This window comes from Camellia sinensis, chromosome 3, assembly GCF_055761805.1.
Source record: "Camellia sinensis isolate YWXY chromosome 3, ASM5576180v1, whole genome shotgun sequence".
Classification (NCBI taxonomy): domain Eukaryota; kingdom Viridiplantae; phylum Streptophyta; class Magnoliopsida; order Ericales; family Theaceae; genus Camellia; species Camellia sinensis.
In genome coordinates, this window is record NC_138963.1 from 70,897,254 (window position 1) to 70,922,472 (window position 25,219).

Sequence of the window (25,219 nt, forward strand, 5' to 3'; positions counted from 1 at the left end):
GGCCAATTCCCTCTGTTTGAAGATTATTGGGCAAGCTCTTTATCAGTTCGGGCTTCTTCAATAAGCTGTGCGTCAATTTGAGTTTCTCTAGCAAGTGGTTCATCACCTATTGCCATCTGTGTTGCTGCATTTTTCACCCAGACTTGTTTAACAAGTTGTGAGATTTTAAAAAGTGTAAATTGTTTACTTGTGTTGCTACATATTACTTTGAGTTTTGTCAAAGAAACAGAAGAGGTATGTTTCTCATCCATTTTCATTTTCTAGTTGCTGTTAAATCCAATTCATTCTTCCATGGTCGTATGTTTGCTTGATTAAAATTTGAATTTAATTGTTTTGATTGAATTAACTGTCTATAAATTTGTGATTTCAGATGATGATGTTCTTCTTCACAATTATTAAAATTACCGCTCACCAAATGTTTGATTAAATGTTCAAAAGAGAAATTCAGGAGAAAAAAATTATATCAAATTCAAAATATATTAAAAAAAAAAAAAATTTATACTTTTTTAATGCCATATCTAAAAGATAAGTTGGGGGTAAAGTGACAACGAGCGATACTTGTTGGGGGTAAAGTGTAATTTGAGTAATTTGTAAGACAGAAATAAGCGAGGGTGGAGGGTGGGCGACTTTGGTCTATATCTGTAGTCGACCTCTATTGATATTAATACTAGCTCAGATTTCGCTGTGTGAAAGAGGAACGGTAAAAGGAAACCCTAGGAAACCCTAGAACATGTCTGGTATGTACGGTCACGAAGGCGATGGATCTGCGAATCCTCCCGGCAGCGGAGGCTATGGAGGCAGCGGCGCCGGAAATTATAGTGGTGGAGGCGGAGGGTACGGTGGAGGATATGGCGGTGCCGGCGGAGGAGGTTATGGAGGTAGCGGTGGTGGAGGATATGATTCAGGTTATGGTGGTGGCGGCCGAGGCGGCCGAGGCGGTGGTGGTGGTGGTGGATACGGTGGTAATTCACAGAGTCGAGGTGCTTATTTTTATTGCTTGTATCTTGTTTTTGGTTTTTAAAGATTCATAAATTTGGGGTTTTTTTCTATGTCTGTGAAGGATTTGAGTTTGTTTGTGTAATTTCTTCACTTTATTTGTATTCGATTGCAGGTGGTGGTGGCGGCGGTGGTGGTGGATATCAAGGAGGAGATCGTGGCAGTCGAGGTGGAGGCGGTGGCGGTGGCAATAGAGGGGGTGGCCGTGGTGGTGGTAGCGGTAGGGATGGTGATTGGCGCTGCCCAAATCCCAGGTACTTTACTTTTGGATCTGCAATTCCAATGGAGTTTGTGTTTTATTGTTTGCAATTGTGACTTTGTTTAGTTAGTATCAGTAACATTAACACATCTGCTGTCTGTTTTTGTTTTCATTAGAATAGTTTAATTTTTTTTCTTCTACAACTTGAAAAAAAGAAAAAAGAAAAGGAAAAAACATTGTTAAGAAGAAAAAGGTCACAGTTTTTAGGGCTTTCCTTTGATTGTTACTTCCTTGTACCAATGTTATTGAAACTGATAATGTTGTTGTAGCTGTGGGAATCTGAACTTTGCTAGAAGAGTCGAGTGTAACAAATGTGGTGCACCCTCTCCTGCCGGTGCTGGAGATCATGGAGGCAGTGGTGGTGGAAGTTACAGGGGAGGAAGTGGCGGGGGAAGAGGTGGTAGAAACAATAATTATGACGGTGGAAGTGGTAGAGGCAGTAATTATGATGGTGGAAGTGGTGGAGGTAGTAGAGGTGGTTCTTATGGCAGTAATCAAGGAAGAGATGATAGTGGTTATGGTCAGGTTTCCCCACTTGCACCCCCCTCTTATGGTGGGCCGGATGGCAATTACCCACCTCCAAATAATTATGGTGGGAACCCTAGTTATGGAACGGATGCAGTTCCTCCGCCTACAAGCTATACTGGAGGACCTAGTTCATATCCCCCATCGTATGGCGCTCCTGGTGGTTATGGTGGTAATGCTATAGGCGATACCCGTAGTGGTGGGCGCGGTGGCCGATCGGGTGGATATGATGGTGGGTATGGTGGTGGTCCAAGAAATGCTGGAGGTGGTTATGGTGGTGCTCCTGCTGAGGCTCCAGTGAAGGTGAAGCAATGTGATGGGAACTGTGGAGATTCTTGTGACAACTCGAGAATTTACATCTCAAATTTGCCCCCAGATGTGACTACTGAGGAATTACATGAACTTTTTGGAGGCATTGGACAGGTGATAAGCAAATTCCCTTCTTTTATCTTTTTGCATTTAATGTATTTCAAAATACGTTGCATTTACTGGTGATATAATGCGATCAAGAGGGACCATCCATACAATTTCAAGGATTTTCACTGCATGAATTTCTTGTGAATCTCCATTTCTTAGGAATTACAAATATTCTTAAATGCAAAAACGAATTAACTACGCAAAAAACTAACAGGCGAGGATTATTTAAACTTGGTAGAAAAATGTGATGACTTTAGAATTATTTTTGTTTATATTTCAGTCCATGTGGTTAGGTTGGGCTAAATTTTATGCCCTTTTATCAAATGAGCTAGATTTGGAAGTAGTTCTTGAAGTTTAACCCAATTTAGGTTGCTCGAATATTATTGTATATTACATATATTAGTGTATATAGTACATTTATAATTTATTTAGTTGTATTTTTGATTAAATAAGAATAATGCATTCAAGAAGGAAATGGACTTCCAATGTTTAAACTTAAAATGTATTAGGTTAATAAATTAAATGTGCCAACAAAACTAGGAGGTTGCTAATGTTTAAATTTGTAACATTTATTTTTGCGTAAGATTATGGATACACCATTTTTTACACTATTGTGAGCAGGTGGTGTAAAATGGTAGAAACAAAGGTGTCTATAACAAAACTTTGTGTGTAAGATTGTAAATACACCATTTTTTTACACTATTACACATCACGTACTTACTATGTGTGAGGCCCACTCCCATTGTGAGTAGGCAGTGTAAAATGGTGTAAAAAAGGGTTTGTCTGTAGCAAGACTATTTACATCAAGACCCCTCATTTATTAGCGAATATCATCGTACCCCTTCATCTATGAGCTTGTACATTTTGGCCCCTCTCAACTATAAAAATGCATAAGTTTCACGCGGGGAGGGGGATTATTTGTACATTTTTTACTGTAATCAACCCCTTTGTTTTTTATTTTTAATATATATATATATATATTTATATATGAATTTATTGTATGGGTTTAGGATTGTATTGCCATTTTAAGGTTGAGGTTGCATAAGAGGGTGTGCACACCAGATGTGTGTATTCTTAAAAATTGAAGAAGTTATAACATTTGAAATCTTTACATAGGTGAGGAAAGACGTGATAGGGTTTTAAAAGGGTGTTCACGCCAAATGGGTTATACACTTCGTATGATAATATAAATATTGTAGATGAGTTTTAATTTTTTATTTTATATATGGGTTTGTAATGCCATTTTAGAGCCGAGCTTATATAATATTTGATTTTGGTTTATTTATTTATTTTTATCTATGGGTTTATTTGACAGTTTTGGGATTGTAACGTCATTTTAGCATTGAGTTTGGGATGAGAATTTTGAGCTTAATGTCAGGTTAGGCCGAGCTTGGCTAAGGCATTTTACTGTCCTTTCTAGCGTAGGCCTGACCCAAACCCAACATGGTCATTGCCAATCCCTACTTGACGTTGAGCAAATAGGAGGAATAAATAACTAAAAAAGGGACAAAAAGGAAACGAATCAAAAGCAGTGAATTTTACGTCGTATATGAAAATGATTTTTGTGACTTGTCTAACTACTTACTAACTTGCATTCAATGTGAAAGGTTACTACATATATAATTTATGGGAAAGGTTACTGTATACACTGCTAAAATGGTGCATACCGTGTGCACTGTCATAACTACACCACAATAATTTGTAACTAACACCACAAAAGATCATAACAAAAGACAACACAAAAGATCATAACAAAAGACACCACAAAGCCTCATAACTTTGCTCACCACAAAGCGTCATAACAAAAAGCCACAATATTCATAACAAAACTACAAAACCTCATGATTAGAACTTTTGTTTGCGGTACATCCTTTCGTAACTCCACTTTGATGATTCATAATTAACACCACAAATTCTCATAATTTCTCTTATGGTACAGGGTTGTGTACTGCAGCCTTTCTCATAATTTACGTATGTCTTTTTAAAATGACTAAAATACCCGCAAATATATATAGCAAGACAAAAAAACAAGTGAGGGCCAGAAGCAGTGTTTCTCTAGGGCTGAAAAGGCCGGACGAAAGTGGCACTCTCTTTAAATATTGTGGATTTGGGGGGTAGTAGTGAGTTGTTTTCCATAGAGATCATGCTGATTATGCATTTAGATGACATGATAAGTGAACCAATGTAAGGTTTTACATGGTCCAATCATTGGTAAAGGTGAAGGTAATAATAGATATTGTTTTCTTTTGGGTGAAGTAGATAAAGCGTGACTAGCGCGAAGTTGATTCATTGTGCATTCAGTTAATGTGGCGGTGGCATTTATTTTGATGCTAATGTTTATTTAGGTTGGAAAAATCAAGCAAAAGCGTGGCTTTAAGGACCAATGGCCTTGGAATATTAAAATCTACACAGATGAGCAGGGAAACAACAAAGGAGATGCGGCTTTATCTTATGAAGATCCATCTGCAGCACATTGTGCTGGCAGTTTCTATAATGGTATTATTTGAAAAAGGATTTCTTGGCTGTCAATATCTTTGTTAAATGCTTATCATAAATTCTCCTCATCAGGTCATGACATTAGGGGTTATAAAATAAGTGTTGCAATGGCTGAGAGGTCTGCTCCAAGGGCCCCTCCTGCATATGGCGCTGGGTATTCCTCTTACCTCTATCCATATCATACCTTTGGTTTTTTTTATTGCAGTTGATTCTATTTTGATGGGGATGGGATACTGGCAAGTTGGCAACCATGTTTTAGTTCCTTTAGGTGATTTCAATGTTGCCATTGATCTAATAATTTTCAGTGTGTTATTTGTTGATCTTACATTGTGGTAGTTTTTGTCTCTGTTCGGAGTCATTCTCTGTGTCCTATGGGATAGTTTTTGTCTCTGTTCGGAGTCATTCTCTGTGTCCTATGGGATAACAATGTTGTGCTGTTGTACCTTGTTTGTTCTTATCTACTTGGCCAGTGTCAGCAATTTTTTTCTTAGCAATTTATTTTGTTTAGCTTAAGCTCAACTCTAATTTGACTTATTTTCTTCAATTTTCAAATTCTCTAGGTTTGTTTGGCAGTCCTATGTCCAAATTTAATTGTCATTGTGATTCTTGCGTGCTTTGATACTTGACGAGCATTAATTGTTTAGTCATTGTGTCGTGAGGCATCTGTATCGAATTAACCTTTGTAGTATGTTATGTGACGTTGTGCATAACTACCTTTGCTATACGTTTTCCATCTTGTTTTAAATGGAATGTATACTTTTCATTGAATGCCTTTTTTTGTGCATTTAAAGCTGCTTTTAAAGGATTTCGGGGATGGACTGTTGTTCTGTAAGTTTTAGTCCATCATCTTTTTTCCTTTTTCATGATTTCTAGAAGAGAATGTACAAGAGTGGATTCTAACAATTTTACATCCAATTCTGCCGGTAATGTATTATGGAGAGCATTTGTTTTGATGGTGTAATTTATTATGGAGAATATTTGCTTCATCATCACAAGCTTGTTGGTAATTTATTGTGGTATATCTGCCCTTGTCGAACTGCAATTGTACACATTTTAAAGGTTCTCAGTATGCGTGTGTTGCTGTGGATGAGAGGCATGATGTTGCCTTTGCTTTCTAGTAGAGGTAGTCTTAGGAATGGAGTGTTCTTGCTGTCATCTTACAGCCCCAGTATGTGATGGTATTGCAGCCTATGGGGGAAGGATAATGTTATTAAAACAGACATTAACAAGACATGATTTTCCTTGATGCTTTTTAATGACTGTTCATACAACAGGGGCGGAGGTAGAGGTGGATATGGAGGCAGTGGAGACAGACGCAGAGACAATTACAGAGACAGTGGAGGTTCTGGTCCAGATAGAAATTATCATGGTGGAAACCGTTCTCGCCCATACTGAAGTTCAAAGGAGCATATTTATGTACTAAAAATTGTGCTTGAAGTGATTTAATTATATTCTGTTCGCGGGATTGTTCTCATACTGGAGACAAAGAGGTAGGTTGTTCACTTACTTTGAGCAATGCCCCTTTTCTCCTTTCTTAATCTTATGCTAGATGGTGGGGTTTTTATATTCAGTTTGGGATTGATTTAAACTGTGTGAATGTTTTTATAGAGGCAAGTGGATATTCTCCAAATTGCTGCTAAGGTAGGTTGAAATTTTCAGGTGAGTATTGCCCCATCTAAATTGCATATCTATGCTAGTTGTTGGACTCGGAGTGGCGCATTTGTGGATTTGCTTGCATGTCAGCGACATGCTTGCATCTTCATCTGATGTTGGTGTCAAAGAGTAAATGTAGATGTGTTGTTTATCACTCACTTCTAACACCATCAGTAGATAATGTAGTATAACTTATGAACTTTTTGGAGTGGTAGTTTGCAACTTATAGTAATAATTCTTGTTGCAAGTCCTATTTCAATTCTTGGTCTAAGATATTGTGCCTGATGTGGCTCATGCTTTTTGTTCTCCTCTTTCCTTCACTACTTGGAAAAAGTTAGAATCTTGTGACTGATTACTTGAAGACCTGGAAAGTGTGAGTTGTTGGAGGAACTATATTGGGGCAAAGTCATTGTAAAAGCTATCATGCTAAATGAAGTTTTGTACTTCTCTGTTGTGTGTTTTGTTCAATAAAGTTTGGGAAGCTAAAGAAGAGGGATATTTCTCATTTTCCCCTGTTGTTTGTATAGGCCAAGAACAGTAACATCTTGGTCGTTGTTTATTTTTTGTGTTTGTGCCTTGTACTGATTTGTTTTATGCCAACTTGTGTTCTTAACTCCCCAAATTTCTTGTCTTAAAGAGGAAAGTATTTGTGAGCACAAGAGGGCAATTTTAAAATATTCTTTCCATTTCCCTTCTCTCCTCAGTCTTCCACATGGTTGGAAAGGGGTGAATTTCAAACCAACTTCTTACTAGTCTATGTTCATACAAAAAGCATCGCATTCTGCTGCCTGCCATTTAATCATGTTTTTACTGCCTTTCTTTTGGGTGCATTTTGCTATAAAATTGTAATTTGATTTCTACTCATTGGATGGCCAACATGGTAAGCATCTTGTTTTAACTGGTGTATTTTTTTTTTGATGAGGAGGTAAGCATTAGATGCTTTACCCATTATAAAGAATCACAATAATTACAAAAGTAAGTAATAGGAGATTGCTAAAGCCATGGCTGTTATGCACTAATCTCTCACAAGTGGGGCCAGTTTTGAAGGCTATGGATGGCGTTTTAGGATGTTCTTTTAGCGCTCTTTTTTTTTTTTTTTTTTTTTTTTTTTTTTTTTTTTTTTTTTTTCTAGTAATGAATCCATGCATGGTGTCCATGGCGTACATCATTTATTTGTTGTGCTTTGCTAGCATAATCCATTGTTGTAGATGCCGGTATTTTATTCTCAAAAAAAGAAAAAAAGATGCTGGCATTTAGGCATGAGAGCTCTTACACCTTTAATGTATTTTTTTATTTCTTGATTTTATTTGTACTTTTATTTGTTTGTTGTGTGTGACTGTAAACAGTTGACAATATGTTATTTGGGTATGTTATTTGAGGTTGGGTATGGTGAAGAAGGTAAGTTTTACAGCAAATAGGGTTAAGATGCCCTCCGGGTTCAATGTGTCGTAATAATATTTACTTCGTCGGTTATTGTTCCAAAGCAAAATGATTGGAAAGGAGCTGCAGATGATGCTTGGCTTGCATGTTACATATGGAACCAAAGTGTGATAATGAACTTGGACACTAGAATTCAAGTAAAATTAAAATTTGTACCCTGGTTTGATTTGAGCTAGTTGTCCTTCCTCGGCTCTATATTATCGCCCTAACCCCTCTGTATGTTCTTACCACTAATGGTTTTTTTTTCTTTTTTCTTTTGGGTCTTGGACAAGGTAACTTTGCATCAGATATTTGTTCCCTTTAATGTTTATAGTGTTGTCAATGTGAGTGCTGGTGTTCGGTGTATGGAATGAGGAGCTGAACTGCAGGTTTTGATAGTATGATTTGTTAAAGTTCATTATTTTTATCAGAAGTCTCCGAGCTTTTGAAGAGTTCAGGGTTTTTGGAAGATAGTCCTTTTAACTGTGAGAATTCCTGTGAATCCTTTCTAATGAATTTGAATTTCATAACCAATGGCACTGATGTTTTTTAAATTTAAGAAATTCATGTATGCTTATGCTAATAATCTATTTTAGTTTTATTTTAGAATATTTTGGTTGTTATTATTTATAATGTGTGTTTTGCACAGGTAATTTTCAATTTTGTCACTGCAATTTAGCTTGTCTCATTGTCCCAAGACTCCATATTGGATTATTGTAAATGAGCTTGTAAAGAGACAAGTAGTTGTGCTTTGACTGCAGTATACCAATTTAAAAGTTATACAATTGTTGTTTTCTAATAATTTGGGAAATGCTAGACCCACAATTCATCTAAAATTGTCTAATTTGAAGTTGGGAGATAAAGTCCTCTTCTAATGACTAGAAAGGTTTTGTTTTTTGGAATGAATTTACACTTGTTTTTGTTTTTATGTTTTTGGGTGTAGATTTTCTATTTGATCATTTCAAATTGCTGTCGGAAATCATTATGCTATATTCACTGAGAAAGAAAAAAGAAAGAAGAAACAATGGATGAGATTCTACATTATTATTTTGCAAACCAACTCATTGGAACGTGGATTAGATATCTTCTGCCTGGCGGTTGGAAGAATTTGATCTAAGATTGTGTGTGGTCATGTAATTAATTTTTTTTATTGATTTTTTGTTTACAACATAAAACATTTATATATTTATTTTTGTAAAAAAAGAAAGTAAATATATTGTTTAGTGTATATGTACTTTAAGGGATTGGATTGTCTCAAGTTGAAAAGTCTAACAGTTTGGCCCATTTAGGGCCCATCTCACGATTTGAATTGTTTGATGTGTAGAATTCGTCGATTACTTTATTGTTGCAAAACATCACGTTGATCAAATATCGATAAATCAGTCTACATTTTTGTCAACAATTTTTTGAAAGTCATATTTACTGTTAGTAAAAATGTGAACTGATCAAGTTGTTATCGATATTTGATCAACGTAATTTTTTATAAAGATGAAGTACTTGATAAATTTTATATATTAAACGGTTTAAATTATGGAAAATTTACCCATAAGTCCTAGTTTTTGAAACGTTGAACCATTTAGTCTTAAAAGTTTTTTTATGCTCCATTTAGTCCCATTTTTACATCAACATGATGTGAATGATGTAAATGATCTGATGTTTCATTCTATAATTTCAAAATTTATTGAAATCTGATGAACATTAGATGTTTTTCATCCTATATTTTCAAACATTATTGAAATTTGATGAACATTAGATGTTTGAAATCCAATGTTTGTAACATGACTCTGATGTTATTAACATTGTATCTGATGTTATTAACATTGTAATGGGACCTTTCAGTCTATAAGAAAACTTTTAGGACTAAACAGTGCATAAGTTATTAATTTGGGATTTATTGGTACATCCCCCTTTTAGTTAATCATTTTATTAATAAATAAATCATTAAATCAATTAATAATTTTTCATAATATGAGAAATATTTTTTATTAAAAAATCTTTATAATTTATTATTGAATAGGAGAATAGTTTTTTTCCCTTAGGTATTGTGTTATATTAAAATTTATAATAAATGATAGTTGTAATTTCTAATATTATAGGACTGATTCATATTTTAAACGAACTTTATGAATGTATTTGTTATTTGTTAAAAAATAAAAGATTTATGTTTCATAATTGATCAAGAATATTTACATAATTATGAGAAAACATATTTTATAATTGACCAAGAATGTTTGCAAGATTAAGGAAAAACTTGTTGCATAATGGGCCAAAAATATTAACATAATTATGAAAAAAACATTTGCTCAATATATAGGTCACTTAAATTATTCAAAATAAAAAGGCAAAATAGGAAGAAAAAAAAAAAGACGAGCCATGGAAAAGAAAGAGTTTCTTATATATATAAGTATATGTTTTCTATTTTTGTTTATTTATTTTGAACAAAATTTTCAAAACGTTTGGAATTTGAAAATGAAAATATGTTTAGTAACTTCCAAACCAAAAAATAGAATGAAAAAAAGAAAAGAAATAAGTTGACTGTTGAAAACTGGCTTTCACACCTCATCAGCTTGGCCCGTCTCCCCTTTCACTAGCATAAACAACTTCTGGTTTTAAAATAGGCCAGGTTGGTCACCGGTTCTAATCAGACCAGATTGTGCTGTTAGATCTACGTGGACTCACCAGAGTCTCAATTAATAATTTAAGGAAAATTTACCCATAAGTCCTAGTTTCTGAAAAGTTGAACCATTTAGTCCTAAAAGTTTTCTTATGCTCCATTTAGTCCCATTTGCACATCAATCTAATGTTCGAAACATTAATCTGATGTTTGGAATCTAATATTCGAAACATTAATCTGATGTTCGAAATCTAATGTTCGAAACATTAATCTGATGTTTGAAACATTGTAATGGGACCTTTCAGTCTATAAGAAAACTTTTAGGACTAAACAGTGTATAAGTTATTAATTTGGGATTTATTGGTGCATTCTTAATAGTTTTTTTTTTTTTTAAAATAAGTGACTTATCTTAGTTTTTATTTTATATTTATCTGTTGAGAAAAACTACACACTATAATTTTGTTCTTTTATAAATTCAGAAAAAATATTATACATCATTGGGTGTATAACAAATTAAAAAATGATACATATCATACTGCATAAACTCTATTATATATCTAATGATTTATTCTTTTCAATTTCATAAAATAATAGTTGAAATTTTTAAAAAATTATCAAAATATAAAATTTAAACATATTGTAATAATAACACATGCCTTGCACGCACGGGCATGTGTATATATAAAACGTTCCCAAACCACCCTTAATGTGTGTTTTGTGCATGATTACATTTTTGAGCTTTAGTTGCTAAAACAATCCCATACAGTTTGTTGAAACATGAAAGAAAACTCTTTTTTTTTTTTTAGTCCCCTAATTTGCTCAGGGTTTTCTTGCTTAGAGTTTTCAATAAGCTTGGATTTTTTATTTTTTCAAATTTGATCCAACTTTTTTAAAAACTAACAAGCTTTTAGATTAGAAGCCCCCAACATTTTAAAAACAAAATTGAATAAAAAAAAAAAAATTCAATAAAGACAAAATCAAAAGCATGAAGGCCTAAGAAGCAATGTGCAGTTTCAATGGAGAGTTACAAAATCATAAGCTAAGCTTTTGATAAAAATTAATGCATCAAAGTAAAATTGGTAATTTCTAATCATGTAAATCAACACTACTTCAGAATTGTAATATTAACCACAAGTTTCATCATTCGCATTTTGACTAATGAGAAATAAAAAAGAAAAGAAGAACAGCCATCTTAAATTAGGGCTGTAATGAAAAAAGTTGGATACTGGTGGCTGCATCCAGAAACCAAATATATGAGCCTTCACGCGGAAAAAGCACGGAGGGAAAGTGTATCTGAGAAACTGGCTAATGTCAAGCCACATAACCACCTCAGTCTTGACTTATGCGGACACACGCTGTGGTTATTCAATGATAGTGATGCAGAAATTTGCATTTCAAGAAAAACGGCCTTCTTGGAATCTTGCTAATAACTTAAAGGCCCTTTTGGGGCCTCACAGCAAATATAATTTTTGAATTCTATATTATTCTGATGCCCAATGAGAGCTTACCTATGTACATGGGTCTGCTGTGTGTCATAAGGGCTGTGAGGCCCTGCTGCAGAACTGTATTGAGGACCAGCATCGGCACTACCTTGAGCCTGTGTAGAAAAGACGAATAATAAGATTGATTATTCTAAAACCTTATCACTTGTTGGGAAATTGTGGAGGTACATGGTCCTAAATTAATCTGACATATATGTGTTCTGTGATTCCATTTTCAACTATGAATTCAAATATTATTCAAGTTGAAAGTGCTAAAAACCAATCATGACAAGAGGAATATGTATAAGAACACAGGCCAAGGCAACAAGAAAAGCCACAAACACCTATAACCTGACAGATCTACAGTCCTAATATATATGAATGCCAATGCAGGACTTGAATAGCAGACCCCACATTATTGTTGACATTGCTGCTGATTTTGGTTTCTTGAAATGTCAAGCATCAGTGTGGCACAGTACTAGAAGTTCTGTTTCCTAAGTTTCAACCAATAATTTCAGACTAATTGAGACATTAATGAGTTTGGTGACTGATTCTTGTACTATCAATGTCAGATGATATGTTAACTGTTTAGAACACACATCGGCTTTGTGGAGTATGTGAGAACTTTAAGAAGACACAACGAGACAAGGGCAAGCAGGTCAACAAAATTGAATAGCATCTCAGAGTTCATAATGACATGATAAAGGAATCCCAAAAGCTGAAAAGAAAACCGGGAGCGAAAATACAGTTCACTTCAGGATATACATCAGTCTCAATCAATAGGAATCTAACAAGGGACCACTATATGCCCCTCAAAATCCAAGAATCAGGCAGTAGAACATTGGCTACAGCCATTTCTATCTGGAAATTGGCACCCACGTGGTGTGTATCTGATCATTCACATCAGTAGTCCAGCAGTAAATATTTTAAAATATATTTAGGGTGCACAAATTGCATTCCAAAGAATACAGAACATTGTTCCTATAAAGAGGTTCATCACATAGATCGTGTTTGGAAGGTTCAAAAAGTGTCACTGAAGTGTCTTATATTATGAAATTTTTTAATTAAGACATGTTGAGGAAGTGTTGGACACACTTTTAGGAGTGTTGCAGAGTATTGTGTCCGACACGACATGCTACTCCATATAAATGTTCATGCTTCTTAGTAACATGCTACAACCATGCAGAACAGCCAACAATCAAGGAGCTTCATGGAGGACCAAGTCATTGAAGGCCTCCTTAGTCTATAAAAAGTTGTCCACAATGTTGTCAAAATCATGACTTCAATTTATGAATTTCGGATAGTTTTACACCTTAGGACCATTTGGTATCTGGGCTACTTAATCATTCTAATTCTTGATTGGGGTTAGCTGAATCATTCTAGAAGTTTCAGAGTTTTCATATATCAGAATTACTTACAGACATTTCTATTTTCTTGGAGTTACAATTTTGTTTATAGATTCTCTTTCATAGGATCAGGAGTCTCCTCTTGGGTTGCAATCTAGTCATTAATTATTTGGATATAGTTTATGTGATGAAATTTTGACTGCTACAGTACTGAGTGGGTCAATTTCAAGGGTAATTTTCTAATTAGGGCTCTTTTGTACTTATGAATCAGGCATTGCCATGTAAAAACAAAATTAAAATTTTAGTGAATAGATGAATTGTAGCCAATTGCAGCTAGCTTAGTCGGAAGAATTCTTGCACCTCACTAGGAAGTCAAAGGTTCAGGTCTGCCATAGGCAAGACTCTCTGTTGAAATTCAATGTATAAAGAGAATTGTATTATTGATTGATTGATTGTTATATTTATTACAATGATTCATGATTCCTATATATAGAAGAGGGTGAGTGTGTAGTAGGTAAGGAGTAGGTGAAGTGGAGGTGGTAGTGGTGTAGTGGGTTAGGTTTAGTGGAGTAGGTGAGGTGGTAGTGGTGTAGTGGGTTAGGTTTAGTGGAGTAGGTTTAAGTGGGTGAAGTAGGTGATAGGTTTTAACAGCCCCCCACAAACTCAAGGGGGATAGGAACTAGCCAACTTGAGTTTGGAGAGAGTAACAAAACAAGAAAATAGACGAATACATAAAAGAAAAGAGGATAGGAGACACTGTATGGTCGTGTCAGACCGATGGTGAAGACACTGTATGGTGGTGTCATAACGTTGTAGAGGACACTGGATGGTTGTGTCAGACCGATGTAGAAGACAGTTTATGGGGTCATGTCGGACCGTTGTAGCAGACAATGTTGTGATAGTTGTTGTGACAGTTTACGGAGTCTTGCTGGACCCTTGTAGAAACTAACCGAAATCAATGTCGGGACAGTTTACAGAGTCTTGTCGGACCCATGAAGGAGCTAACCGGAATCAATGTCGGGACAGTTTACAGAGTCTTGTCGGACCCTTGAAGGAGCTAACCGGAATCAATGTCGGGACAGTTTACAGAGTCTTGTCGGACCCTTAAAAAATACACTGTATGATGGTGTATATAGGCTGCCCAAATATATATATATGGATATATATAGTGAGCCCTCAAAAGTCGCGCCCTCAAAAGGCGCGCCCACTTCATCAAAAGGCGTGCCCGACAGAAAGCGTCGAGCCATCAAAAGGTGAGCCGGAGACGCGGCGAGGCACGTGAGCGACAGAGTGGCGTGTCGGCCGCGTCGTCAGTGTCGATATAAACCAATGCGGAGGCGGTGGAAACCAAACCAGACTGAAACCTCTGAACTTGTCATTCTGAAACAATCTGTAAATACTCTGTATCCAACCCTTCTCGGAAACACTCAGCAACCCAAAAAACATGGCCTCTTCTTCCCGTTCAGCTACCCAGAACATGGCCTCATCTTCCCGTGGTCTGCTCACTCTCTTTCCCGACCTCAACGAGTCAACAAGAGAGATAACTGGTGCGGTGGCACTGGAACCTCAACCAAGCGCCCCGGAGTTTGCTCCGTTGAACTTTCCTATGCGGTCTGTGGAGCAAAGAATGGCAGTGCAGTCGGATGTGGAGGCCAATCAGTATACATTGAAGTCATGTGTGGAAACCATGACTGCGGTTACCAATTTGTCGAACCGGCTGCAGAGTAGGACAAATGAGGTGCAGCAGTTAAACGCCCAACTGGCTCTGCTCCAACGCATGTATAAGGATGCGCGAGCAGAGATAAGTGTGCTAAAGGCGGAAAACAAGGAGCTGAAGCGGAAGGCCACCGTGATGTTCCGATTTGGAGGTCCGCCATATGCTGCAGTGGAGGAGCAGGGAGTAGTGATCGTGCCCAGTGGAGTGGGAAACACGGAGGCAACACCGGCAAGGGCCGTCCAGGACGGAGGCAAGAAGAAGAGACCTGCAGCAGAGTAGAGAAGAAAAATCCCACTGTGGGTGTGGGTGTGTTGTTTGTTTGTTTTTTTTTTTTTGTTTTTTTTTTTGTGTAAAATTGTGATCGGGGTTGGATCCCTAACAGGAATAAAATGAGGTTGGTGTGCAGTTCGTCTTCTTCTGCTGCCTTTTTTTTTTTTTTTTTTTTTTTTTTGCAAAGAAAGAATAATGAAAAAAGGTTTCTTGGCCCACGGTTTGGTTGATGATGAAAGTTGGGATGATATATATTATTTTGAGTCGGTTGTCCATGTGGTGGATATAAAAAGATGGGTCAGGAAGAGAAAAAATAAAGGTGATGAAAAGTTTGAAAGAAATGATGGTGAAAATAAAGGAGGGACAAGGAAAGTGGCTATAGTGGTGGTATTGGGAAAGTGGGTGCAAAGTGAGAGAGAGAGAGAAGCAGTGTGGCTATCCTTCGTTGAACATCAGCACCAATCAGTTCAGCAGCCTTTTTCTCATCTTTATAGAAGTGGAGTGCTGTCACAGAGTGAATATTTAATTTGCTTAATTTGCTTCCAAGCTCCTCCTGAGCAATATCAATTTTATATATGGTGACATGAGGGGTCGAGTGTGCCAACCCAGCAAGAGAAACCCACTGTTCTCCTCCACCCATCACCAACAACACACCAACAGTTGCACTAATGAAAATACTGATGCCCACAATAAAGATGATTATATTGTTGTACCCCCAAGAAAGAAGAAGAACCTTCTCATAGAATACGGTGGACAACTCCGAGTGGGCAAGGCTGAGGGCCCACAAACGAAGGTATGAAGCTGTATTGGAGACTGCTCCAAGTACAAACTCTATTGTATGTATAAGTTGATGGACGGAAATTTCACTAAACTCAAATTCCTCCCCATGAGAATGGGAATCATGGCTTGCCTCCAATTGTAATGAATCTTCTGTGCCTTGAAGTGGCACGTAGGACTGACCGCGGTGTCTATCTTCATGCTGTTTCTTCAAAAGAAGAGGCTTTGGGAGCAGCATCCATGGAACAGCAACGAGGGCCAGCAGCAGCAGTACAAGCTGAACTGTTCTCTGGCCAGCAAAAAACTCGTTTTCCCCAAGTGCGTCAGTGGGACTGAGGAACATATATATCAGTACGTGATATAAATCAGCTTTTGAACCAGTGCACCATTTTACAATGATGAGGAGAGAAAGGTAACCGAACAGGCTATTTAAAAATATCAGCTGGGGAACAAATTGGAACCAGATATTCAGGCTATTGCGGAAGAACTTGGCATTGAAATAGCTCAAAAAGATTCCAAGGTTCATCTGGGCTACCCCGAGAAGTATTGACATTTTCATCTTTAACGAACTGAGGAATGGCAACTCACTGCGGGAACCATGCCAGACAGGGTCCACACCAAATGGATATGTGTCACCCACCTTAATCAAGCCTGCAGTAGTAGCATCCCTGCAAGAAAGATCACGGCAAGCATAGGCTGAACGAGCAAATAGTTCAAACGGGACAGAGAAGAACTCATTATAGATCAAGCCTGTGTAGATTGAAAAGAGTGCCATCATCAAAATCACATAGCGACCACCAAAGGTCATTTCTGTGATGTCTCCAAGCTTCTGACCAGAGAGAGAGAATGATGGGAAGGTATGTGTAGAAAATAAACGGAATAGGTTGAGGTCCGGCGGGCGGCTAAGGTGAGGTTGCCGCCCGCCGGGGAAGCGAAAATATTAGGTTCTAAACCTGCTCTGATACCATGTTGAAATTCAATGTATAAAGAGAATTGTATTATTGATTGATTGATTGTTATATTTATTACAATGATTCATGATTCCTATATATAGAAGAGGGTGAGTGTGTAGTAGGTAAGGAGTAGGTGAAGTGGAGGTGGTAGTGGTGTAGTGCGTTAGGTTTAGTGGAGTAGGTGAGGTGGTAGTGGTGTAGTGGGTTAGGTTTAGTGGAGTAGGTTTAAGTGGGTGAAGTAGGTGATAGGTTTTAACACTCTCCCTCCCTAGGCTACGACCTCCAATGTACCAATAAAAAGAATAGTTGAATCGGTTAATATATGCAAGCAAAAGGAACACCAATCCAAACAAACCATCGCAGAGTAGGACATTCACAATAGTTCTTGTTATACATGTTACAATCTTAATATAGGTACTTTTTGCATCACATGAAAGGAATAATGAGACAAACATGATAGAAAAGCAACTACAACTCAGATGTTACAATGAGATCAAAATTACACGAGATATTCCAGTCATAAGGTCAAAATTTAGTCAAATCTGCATAGTTGTCTAATTAATTGCCCTTTCTCTAGAAATTTCAAGATTCAAAAGTTTTCTCTTCTAATTTCCCTTCTTCTTTTTTTTCTCATGAGGTACTAAAACGAATACTATTATTTTTTAACTTTTTCCATCTATTTTTCTCCCTTTTCGACTTCTGTGGAAGTGATCAAGCCTCCACTATTCTTTGCTTCCATCATCTCCAAGCTTTCTTCATTGTTAGCCACACCTTTTTATCACTAGGAGGGACATTTTTTCAAAAAATTTCCTCCTCTAGGTTGTGCAACCCAAAGACGCTTATCTTTTTTTTTTTTTTTTTTTTTGTTATAAGTCAAAGAAGACTTTGTCTTAAACCGTCAAGCAAGCCATCGAACGTGCAAACTAGCAAACAAGGCAGGAGTTCAAAGAACCATCCTTAACATTGATTGCAGGGTTCATTTGATGGAACTAGCCTCTCGGGATGTGAGAGGTTGCCATATTGGTATCATGACTAGCCTCTCTAGGGTTATTAGAGAGTTTTTACCCAGTGCTAGGTATTTTTGCTGATGTTGTTTGAGCTTCAATGTATATTATTTGTTGGTAATAAAATTTGATTACTTACCCAAGAAAAAAGTTGTTCAATTAATTATCAAATTTAAATTTGTACATGAAAAACTTAAATATTTCATACAATGATACATGCTAATTAACAGATAATTTTGATTTAAAGATCAAACACTTGACCAAATTTCTATTAACCAAGTTTGGATGGCTTAAAGAGACGATGTGGGACAAGACTCTGTCACTGAGGCATCCAACCTAAAACCAACTGGTGTTAGGTAGAGAGGCCCCGAGAGACGATGCGGGACAAGTTTAGGTATGAAATTATGGAACAATGCAAACCTCAACTCAATATAGAACCATGTACATGTATCAACCTTAAAACAATTAACATGCATAAATGAAATACAATTGCTTACACCCTAATTTCTCACATCCATCTTCAAGGTGCATGCAAATCACCCAATAATCTCCAACAAAAGCCTAACATCTCTGTCTCATTGCTCCAGCAAAACTTTTCAACTATTTTTACAATTTAACATTTCATTGCAACCACAGATCCCTAATTCCAGTTTTCTATCAAAGGATTCAAACTTTCTATTAAGTGGGAAATTGAAGACAAATACATAAATAATAATAATAAATCAAAAGACTAACAAAGAAAATACTTAAGACTTTCACTTCAATTGGCTTTGATGATACAAAGGCCTTATAAAGTCCCAAAACAAGCCCTAGTTGGAGTATAAGGAGCTATTTTTCCTGCAACAGAACTCCCAAAATGAGAAGCTATATACATAATTCCTGCTGGAAAGGTGGACAATAAAATTTGAAAAAATTATCCACGTGGAAAAAATGTTGTGAAAAATTGATAGTCACAAAATCAGTAACTTTTTTTTTTTTTTTTGGATCCATGACAAAATCAGTAACTAGTACTTGTGTTGCCACTTTTTGGAGTGTGATTCCATTTTGAACACTATTAGACTTGCTCATGCAACTTGCTCAACTACTGGTAGAAATTATGATGCTGGTAGCCATGGTTTGGGTGATAAGATATCCACTTTGAAAACCCAAAGAAAGTCTATGGTCCCCACATTGAAAGCATCCATGATAGTCCAGTCTTGTTTTATATTTACATTAGGTGCTAATGCTGCTAGGACAATTTCATTACAATGTAAGGTTTGATGAGTTGAAGATACATCAGTAAACTTCTACCATGATGGAGATAGACCTCAGTAATGGTCCACGAGGCCTACAAGATCTATAACAGTCTTGTCTTAATAGTTAATCAAAGTTTCTTACTTTTCAAGTCTTAGCGCAAATAGGGGTCAGAAATTAATATCTGGCTACAAACATCTATTTCTCCTTTCCATTCAGTAGAGTTGATGTGTAATGTACCTAAACCTCACTGGGTAAGGCCATTCACTAGAGTAAGTCCTACATTCTCTTCTTCCTCTTTTTCTTCTTCTTCTACTTCATTCATATACTACACTTCTTAATATGCAATCAGGCTTTAAAAGTCAATACTAGCCAATACTTTAACCCCAACCCCTCCCTTCATCAAAGATCTAGTCCTAGCATACTCAAAACCTCCAAAAATACACTAAAGTTACTGTTAATGACATATTGTTCACAACACAAAAACAGAACCTTAACTAGCCTACCAAGCCCTAATCAACTGTAACCTTTCCCAATTGTTTAGTCTTATCTCACCCAAAACACTATAATCCCTTGCTACTTTCAGTTATCAGTACAGTAACTTATTTTCTAAATATCCAGCAACTTAAACTTCAAAATCCAAACCAAAATCCGTCCCTTTCCTTCAATAAAACCTAAAGGCTGCAGTAGTTTTTTCTATATTAAATACTAAACGTACAAGCTTTCCCTAAACTTAGTCCACTGTAAATACCAATTGCAAGCAGAATAAAAAAAAAATTTCTTTTCTAAATTAAACCAACAGAACAATTTAGAATAAGCACCATATACAGGTACATAAGAAGAAACAACCCAAACCAAACCAAACCAAACCAAACCAAACCTTAAGTCCCATCAAATGGGGTCGGCTGCATGAATCCTTCTTCTCCACTCGACTCTATCCAATGCCATTTTGTTAGTTAAATAAAGGAGATTCATATCTCTATTTACTACACTAATCCGCGTTAATCTAGGTTTACCCCTACCCCTAACACTACCATCTACCGTCACTGTATCGCATCTCTTCACTATTGCCTCTGTTGGTCTCCGTTGTATATGACCAAACCATCTCAATCTATCATCTCTCAACTTATCTTTATCAGTACTACTCCAACCCATTCTCAAATATACTTATTACTAACTTTATCTTTTCTAATATTACCATACATTCACCTTAGCATTTTCATCTCAGAGGTAGAAAAGAAAGAAAGAAAGAAAGAAAGAAAGAAAAAGAAAAACATCAACACATACCTTATACACAGCATAAGGATCCGGATATGATCTTCCCCCACAACCCATTTCAGGGTTTCCATAGACTGCAGCATATCCAGGACCTGCATATGAACAATTCCCACAATTTACTATTTGGATGGGGTAAAACACTCAAATTCAGCTCATGTTAAATATTTTGCACCAAAACAAGCATAATTAGAAAACAACAAACAATAAATTACTTGAAGTTGCTGCTGAAGCAGCGGCAGCTGCTGCTCTTGCTCTCTTATCTGCATTAGCAAGCTCGGCACGTAATTTCTCAATTTCTCGAACCATGGAGAACATGTTTTTCTCCATTGCCTGACCTTGTTTGAAATTACTAGCATGTGCCTTTTTTTCATATTCAATGGCAGCCCTGTTGAAATTCATAAGCAGAAGAGGGACACAATTAAGCCATTGACACTACTCTAATAAATCACACAAAAAAAAAAAAAAAAAAAAAAAAAACACTAAAAAGTACCAGAGGAATATATACGTAAACACCAATTATGTCATACATATAAGATATTAATACACCACTAATTATGATGAGACATTGAACTATAAGATACAAATCATTCCAAAACAATAAGAAAAGTAATGCATTAAATAATGAATAGAATAAGGATTTCAAAGGATGTAATCATTCCAAAATAACACCAAAATGTAAATGCCAACACAAAATTGAACACCATGTTTCAATGGTTCCATTCTGAGTATCGTTAGGGTTTCATGAAGTGATATATTATTAGTACATATCTATTGCTATCCGATAAAGTGAACTCCCTATGTTTTGCCAATGACTACATTCTCGTAGATAAACATAAAGCATACACCTTATTTGCTGTGAACGTTGTCGCACTTTTACTCTTTTAAGAAATTCTCTCCACTTCCCATAGTTATTACCACATTCAATAACCGCTAAACAAATTTTCTCATTCACCAAACCGCCCAAAACCGCTAATCGATTCCCCTTGTTCGAAAAGTGCTAGACCTTTTCCTCATTCATCAAACTTTTCAAAAAACTAAAAAGATAAATTACTAACACATCACATTTGCACCCACAGCATGCAACAATTATATAGAAGCACTCAATTTTCAGAGAAAAGCAAGCAATCCGGTCTAATCCACATGACAATTAGACTCAAAAATAGCAAACATATATCTATCTACATATAAAGAGGGAGATTGATGACGAATTGTATATGACCTTCCTCTTTGGACTTCTTGGTGCATGGTCTCAATCTCAGCTTTGATCGAAGGCAATTGCTGCAAATCCGATCGAGCCCTCACAAGGTCACTGTCGATCGCCTTCAGCTTCGCAGCAAGCTCTTGACGATCAGAGGTCAGTTTGGGAATATCGGCCCTGACCTGAGCGAGGTCGGCGGAGAGAGAATCGATCGAGCGGACCTCAGCTTCAATCTTCAGCGATCGCTCATAGACATCGCGAACCTGAGCGTCTCTCTCGGCGGCAACATCGGAGGCGGCGGCGGAGAGGTGGCGGAGCTCCTGCTGGGAGACGGCGAGCTCCTGCTTGAGGGCCACGTGGAGGGCGGAGAGATGTTGATTGTCGAGGAGGAGGGATTGGATCTGACGGTGGCGGGCGGCAATGTGTTGTTCGAGAAGGGCAGGGTGGGGGGGGACGGCGGCCGAAGGGGGAGGAGGAGGGAGGAGGCGAGGGTCATCGATTAGGGCAGGGTGTCCTCCGGGGAGATGGCGTGGCCTTGTTAAGGGCACTTCTCGGAGTTTCAATGCATTTGGTTGAAGGTGGTTCCTCCCGGCCATGTCCACTCTCTCTCTTCACTATCTGTTTGGGTTGTTCGGTTTTGTCCGCTGGGACTCTGCAAGCGTTACCCGTTGGTCTGACTGTTGTGTTGGGTAGTACCAAAAAATAAAAAATAAATAAATAAAATAAAAAAACAAAACAAAACAAAACAAAACAAACTTTTAGCATTTTATTTATTTCGGATTCTATCACTTCTTACAATTTTTTATTCGTAAAAAAATAAAATAGATTAAAAAATCAACACTACAATGATCCGTTTGGGATGAATAGTGGGATTAAAATAACATAGAAGATAAAATAAAAAAATTTAATTAAATAGGATAAAATATTACATTTAATTTATAATTATTTTATTTTTTTATACAAATTAAAAAAATTAAAAACATAGATTAAAAAAAAATCAAAAATTCAATCCAATGTGTGTTTTTTTAAGCAAAACTTATCATTAAATTTTTTTAATACATTTTAGTCCTTTTATACTGGATTTGGAATATAAATTTGAGTAAAAAAATCCTACAAAAGATACATATTTTATTTATATTTTACATTTCTTTTTTGGTTCTTTTCTTTTCTAAATTCTTACAGAAATTCATACTTCAAACATCACTTTAACTAATGTATTAAACTCAAATTCAAATTATAATTTAGAGGTAGAATGGAGGGCTATTAAACTCAAATTCAAACTATAATTTAGAGGTAAAATGGAGGGGATTGATAGTGAGAGGATTGATAGTGAGGAGATTAAGTAAAATTGTGTTTGTTTGGATGATAGTGATTAGTGTAGGGATTGTTAAATTATTTTTATATAAAATAATAAAACAAATAAAAAAATACAAAAACATTAAACATTAATATTTTTTAAAAAATGCCCAACATGTAAAAAATTTAAAATAAAATAAAAAATAAAAAACTTTCAAAAAAATAAAACAAATAAAATAATGATTTTTCCTTAACAAAAAAAAAAATTAAACATTAATGTTAAAAAAAAATGCTCGACATGTAAAAAATAAAAAAAAAAATTTCTAGTCCACCGGACTATTTTTCTAATATCAAGTCCTGGAGGCCCATTCAAATCCCCTTGGGGAGGCCCATCCGAATTCGGAGCTCACTATCAATCATCTCCCCATCTCTCAAAATAAATACAATATTAGTAGGTCTTACCTCACTATCAATCTCAATCCCCCATCTAATTCTCAAAACAAACGAGGCCCTAATGTGTTAACCAATGATGCCATGATTCAGGGGTGATAGATTATTTGGGTTACACCTATTTCTTAATATTTAAAAATTCTCTTTATTTTCAGAAATAGAATAGAGGGGATTCATAGTGAGGGGATTAAGTAAAATTATATTTATTTTGATGATAGTTGTTGGTTTAGGGGATTATTAAATTATTTTTATATAAAATATAAAATAATAAAAAATATAAAAACATTAAACATTAATGTTAAAAAAAAAAAATACTCAACATGTAAAAAATAAAAAAAATTTCAGAAAAAAATAAAACAAATAAAACAATAATTTTTACTTAACAAAAAGTACAAAAAATTAAACATTAATGTTAAAAAAAAATGCCCAACATGTAAAAAATAAAAATAAAAATAGTTCGACGGACTATTTTTCTAATGCGGAAGGAATTATGAATCTCCTATCTATCTCCCAAAACAAATACAAAGATAGTGAGTCACACCTTATTATCAATCCCAATTCCCTCTCTATAACTCCAAACAAACGGGGCCAAAAGTATGCTAGAATTTTAGCTTCGGCTTTGATGTAGTAGGTGTGGTGTTGGTTTCGACAGATGCCAATAGATATTAAAGGACAATGCTTCTTGACGGATGTGTAGAGTAGCCCATCCGCACATTGATTTTTGAATTTAAAAAAAAATGTTAAAATGAAATTTATATGTCAACTAAAATTGAAAAATTACAATTCTTACCTCACATGTAAATATCTACCTCACATGTAAATATCTATATAATAAATCAGGATGGTTTCTCACCCACCCTCCCATAATCTCATGAATAATCCCATGAATGATCCTACGATTATACTTTTCTCCTTTTCTTTTTCTTTTTATTATTTATTTTTATTTTCCCCCATTTTTTATTTTTCTCTCTATTTATTTAATTTTTTTTTTCTTTTTTGTTCACTTATTTTTATTTACTCTGTGCCTTCAGGCATGAGTATACACTAGTATATATATATGGAATCATTACTCATGCAATGTTTTACAAATCGGGTTGGTGAGTGAATCGAAAAAGAAATCAGGTAGACGGGTCACCAATTCAATCGTTGAGTCGAAACCGAATCAAACCATGACATCATAATTATTTTATAAATATATTAAAGATTATTTAATAATAATATAGATTAAGATACATTTATTTAAATTATTTTTAAATTTTAAGATAAATTTATAATTACATAAAGGGGAATTTATTAAGAAATCATCTTTCAAGTATTGGTATCTCAATTATTCTATAACTTAGTCTTGTATTCTAATAAGTTTAATTATTTAGATATTTGATCTACCAAATTATAATTTTCATATTTAAAGTATTTTATGAAGAATTTTACCCTTATACTATTTTGGACTATTTTGTACCTTTTTATATATTAAACTTTAAAAATTCATAATTTTTATTGTACATATATATATTTTTTTAATGAAATTTACATATTTAAAACCTAATTAATGAGATCCATCAAATAAGATCTCAGTTGAATATGTAATTTTATAAAATAAAAATAAATAAATAAATAAATTTGACAATTTGAATGTTCCATGATGTGGTTGAAGGGCATTGTTCAGGCCCATGGGGCTCACTACCGGCTCCATTTTGAAAATTTGAATCGTTCATTTTTTTTTTTTTGTGTATTTCATTCACACAAAAAATTAAGTCATTCATATTTTTGGTGACAAATACAATGAATTGAATAGATTACGATTATCAGATCAACCTAATTTCTTTGGTGATTGATA

General features: G+C 35.5%; 2 protein-coding genes and 1 pseudogene across 7 annotated transcripts; 1 reads left to right on the forward strand and 2 right to left on the reverse strand.

Annotated features, from left to right (window-relative positions):
• The first annotated feature begins 549 nt into the window (after nucleotides 1-549).
• On the forward strand, nucleotides 550-9,023 carry LOC114274785 (transcription initiation factor TFIID subunit 15b). Of its 4 annotated transcripts, none has more exons than XR_003633519.2 (7): nucleotides 550-980; nucleotides 1,112-1,250; nucleotides 1,525-2,203; nucleotides 4,543-4,693; nucleotides 4,766-4,847; nucleotides 5,968-6,183; nucleotides 6,302-6,851. XR_003633519.2 is itself a non-coding variant. In XM_028216762.2 (6 exons), exons 1-6 carry the CDS (start codon nucleotides 731-733, stop codon nucleotides 6,086-6,088), a joined length of 1,422 nt encoding a protein of 473 aa, XP_028072563.2. In that variant the 5' UTR covers nucleotides 626-730; the 3' UTR covers nucleotides 6,089-6,851. The 4 variants fall into 4 exon arrangements, 1 of the variants encoding a protein (XP_028072563.2); XR_003633521.2 differs by lacking the exon at nucleotides 6,302-6,851 and adding an exon at nucleotides 8,709-9,023 and having other exon boundaries at nucleotides 635-980; XR_003633520.2 differs by having other exon boundaries at nucleotides 635-980; nucleotides 6,353-6,851.
• A 2,380-nt stretch (nucleotides 9,024-11,403) lies between these two features.
• Nucleotides 11,404-22,327, reverse strand: LOC114274784 (protein FLX-like 1). Of its 2 annotated transcripts, none has more exons than XM_028216761.2 (4): nucleotides 21,658-22,327; nucleotides 20,651-20,823; nucleotides 20,448-20,530; nucleotides 11,404-11,976 (listed from the first exon to the last, which is right to left on the reverse strand). In XM_028216761.2, the coding sequence occupies exons 1-4, from the start codon at nucleotides 22,230-22,232 to the stop codon at nucleotides 11,884-11,886; spliced, it is 924 nt and encodes a 307-aa protein (XP_028072562.2). In that variant the 5' UTR covers nucleotides 22,233-22,327; the 3' UTR covers nucleotides 11,404-11,883. The 2 variants fall into 2 exon arrangements, with proteins under 2 accessions (XP_028072562.2, XP_082776117.1); XM_082919991.1 differs by lacking the exon at nucleotides 11,404-11,976 and adding an exon at nucleotides 18,325-18,764 and having other exon boundaries at nucleotides 21,658-22,319.
• Nucleotides 15,252-16,904, reverse strand: LOC145822596 (V-type proton ATPase subunit a3 pseudogene; annotated as a pseudogene). Its single transcript, XR_014364101.1, has one exon. The product of XR_014364101.1 is annotated as a V-type proton ATPase subunit a3 pseudogene (transcript).
• Nucleotides 22,328-25,219: the final 2,892 nt, after the last annotated feature.

Bases quoted from the DNA above. Each gene is read 5' to 3' on its own strand.
- LOC114274784 (XM_028216761.2), bottom strand. From the start codon at position 22,232: ATGGCCGGGAGGAACCACCTTCAACCAAATGCATTGAAACTCCGAGAA. The intron at 20,531-20,650 runs GTAATTTATTGT...GTTCATATGCAG, and splicing joins TGCTTCAGCAGCAACTTCAA to GTCCTGGATATGCTGCAGTC. The intron at 11,977-20,447 runs GTATGTGTTGAT...TTTTCTACACAG, and splicing joins ATCCTTATGCTGTGTATAAG to GCTCAAGGTAGTGCCGATGC.
- LOC114274785 (XM_028216762.2), top strand. From the start codon at position 731: ATGTCTGGTATGTACGGTCACGAAGGCGATGGATCTGCGAATCCTCCC. The intron at 2,204-4,542 runs GTGATAAGCAAA...ATGTTTATTTAG, and splicing joins TTTTTGGAGGCATTGGACAG to GTTGGAAAAATCAAGCAAAA. The intron at 4,848-5,967 runs GTATTCCTCTTA...TTCATACAACAG, and splicing joins CCTCCTGCATATGGCGCTGG to GGGCGGAGGTAGAGGTGGAT.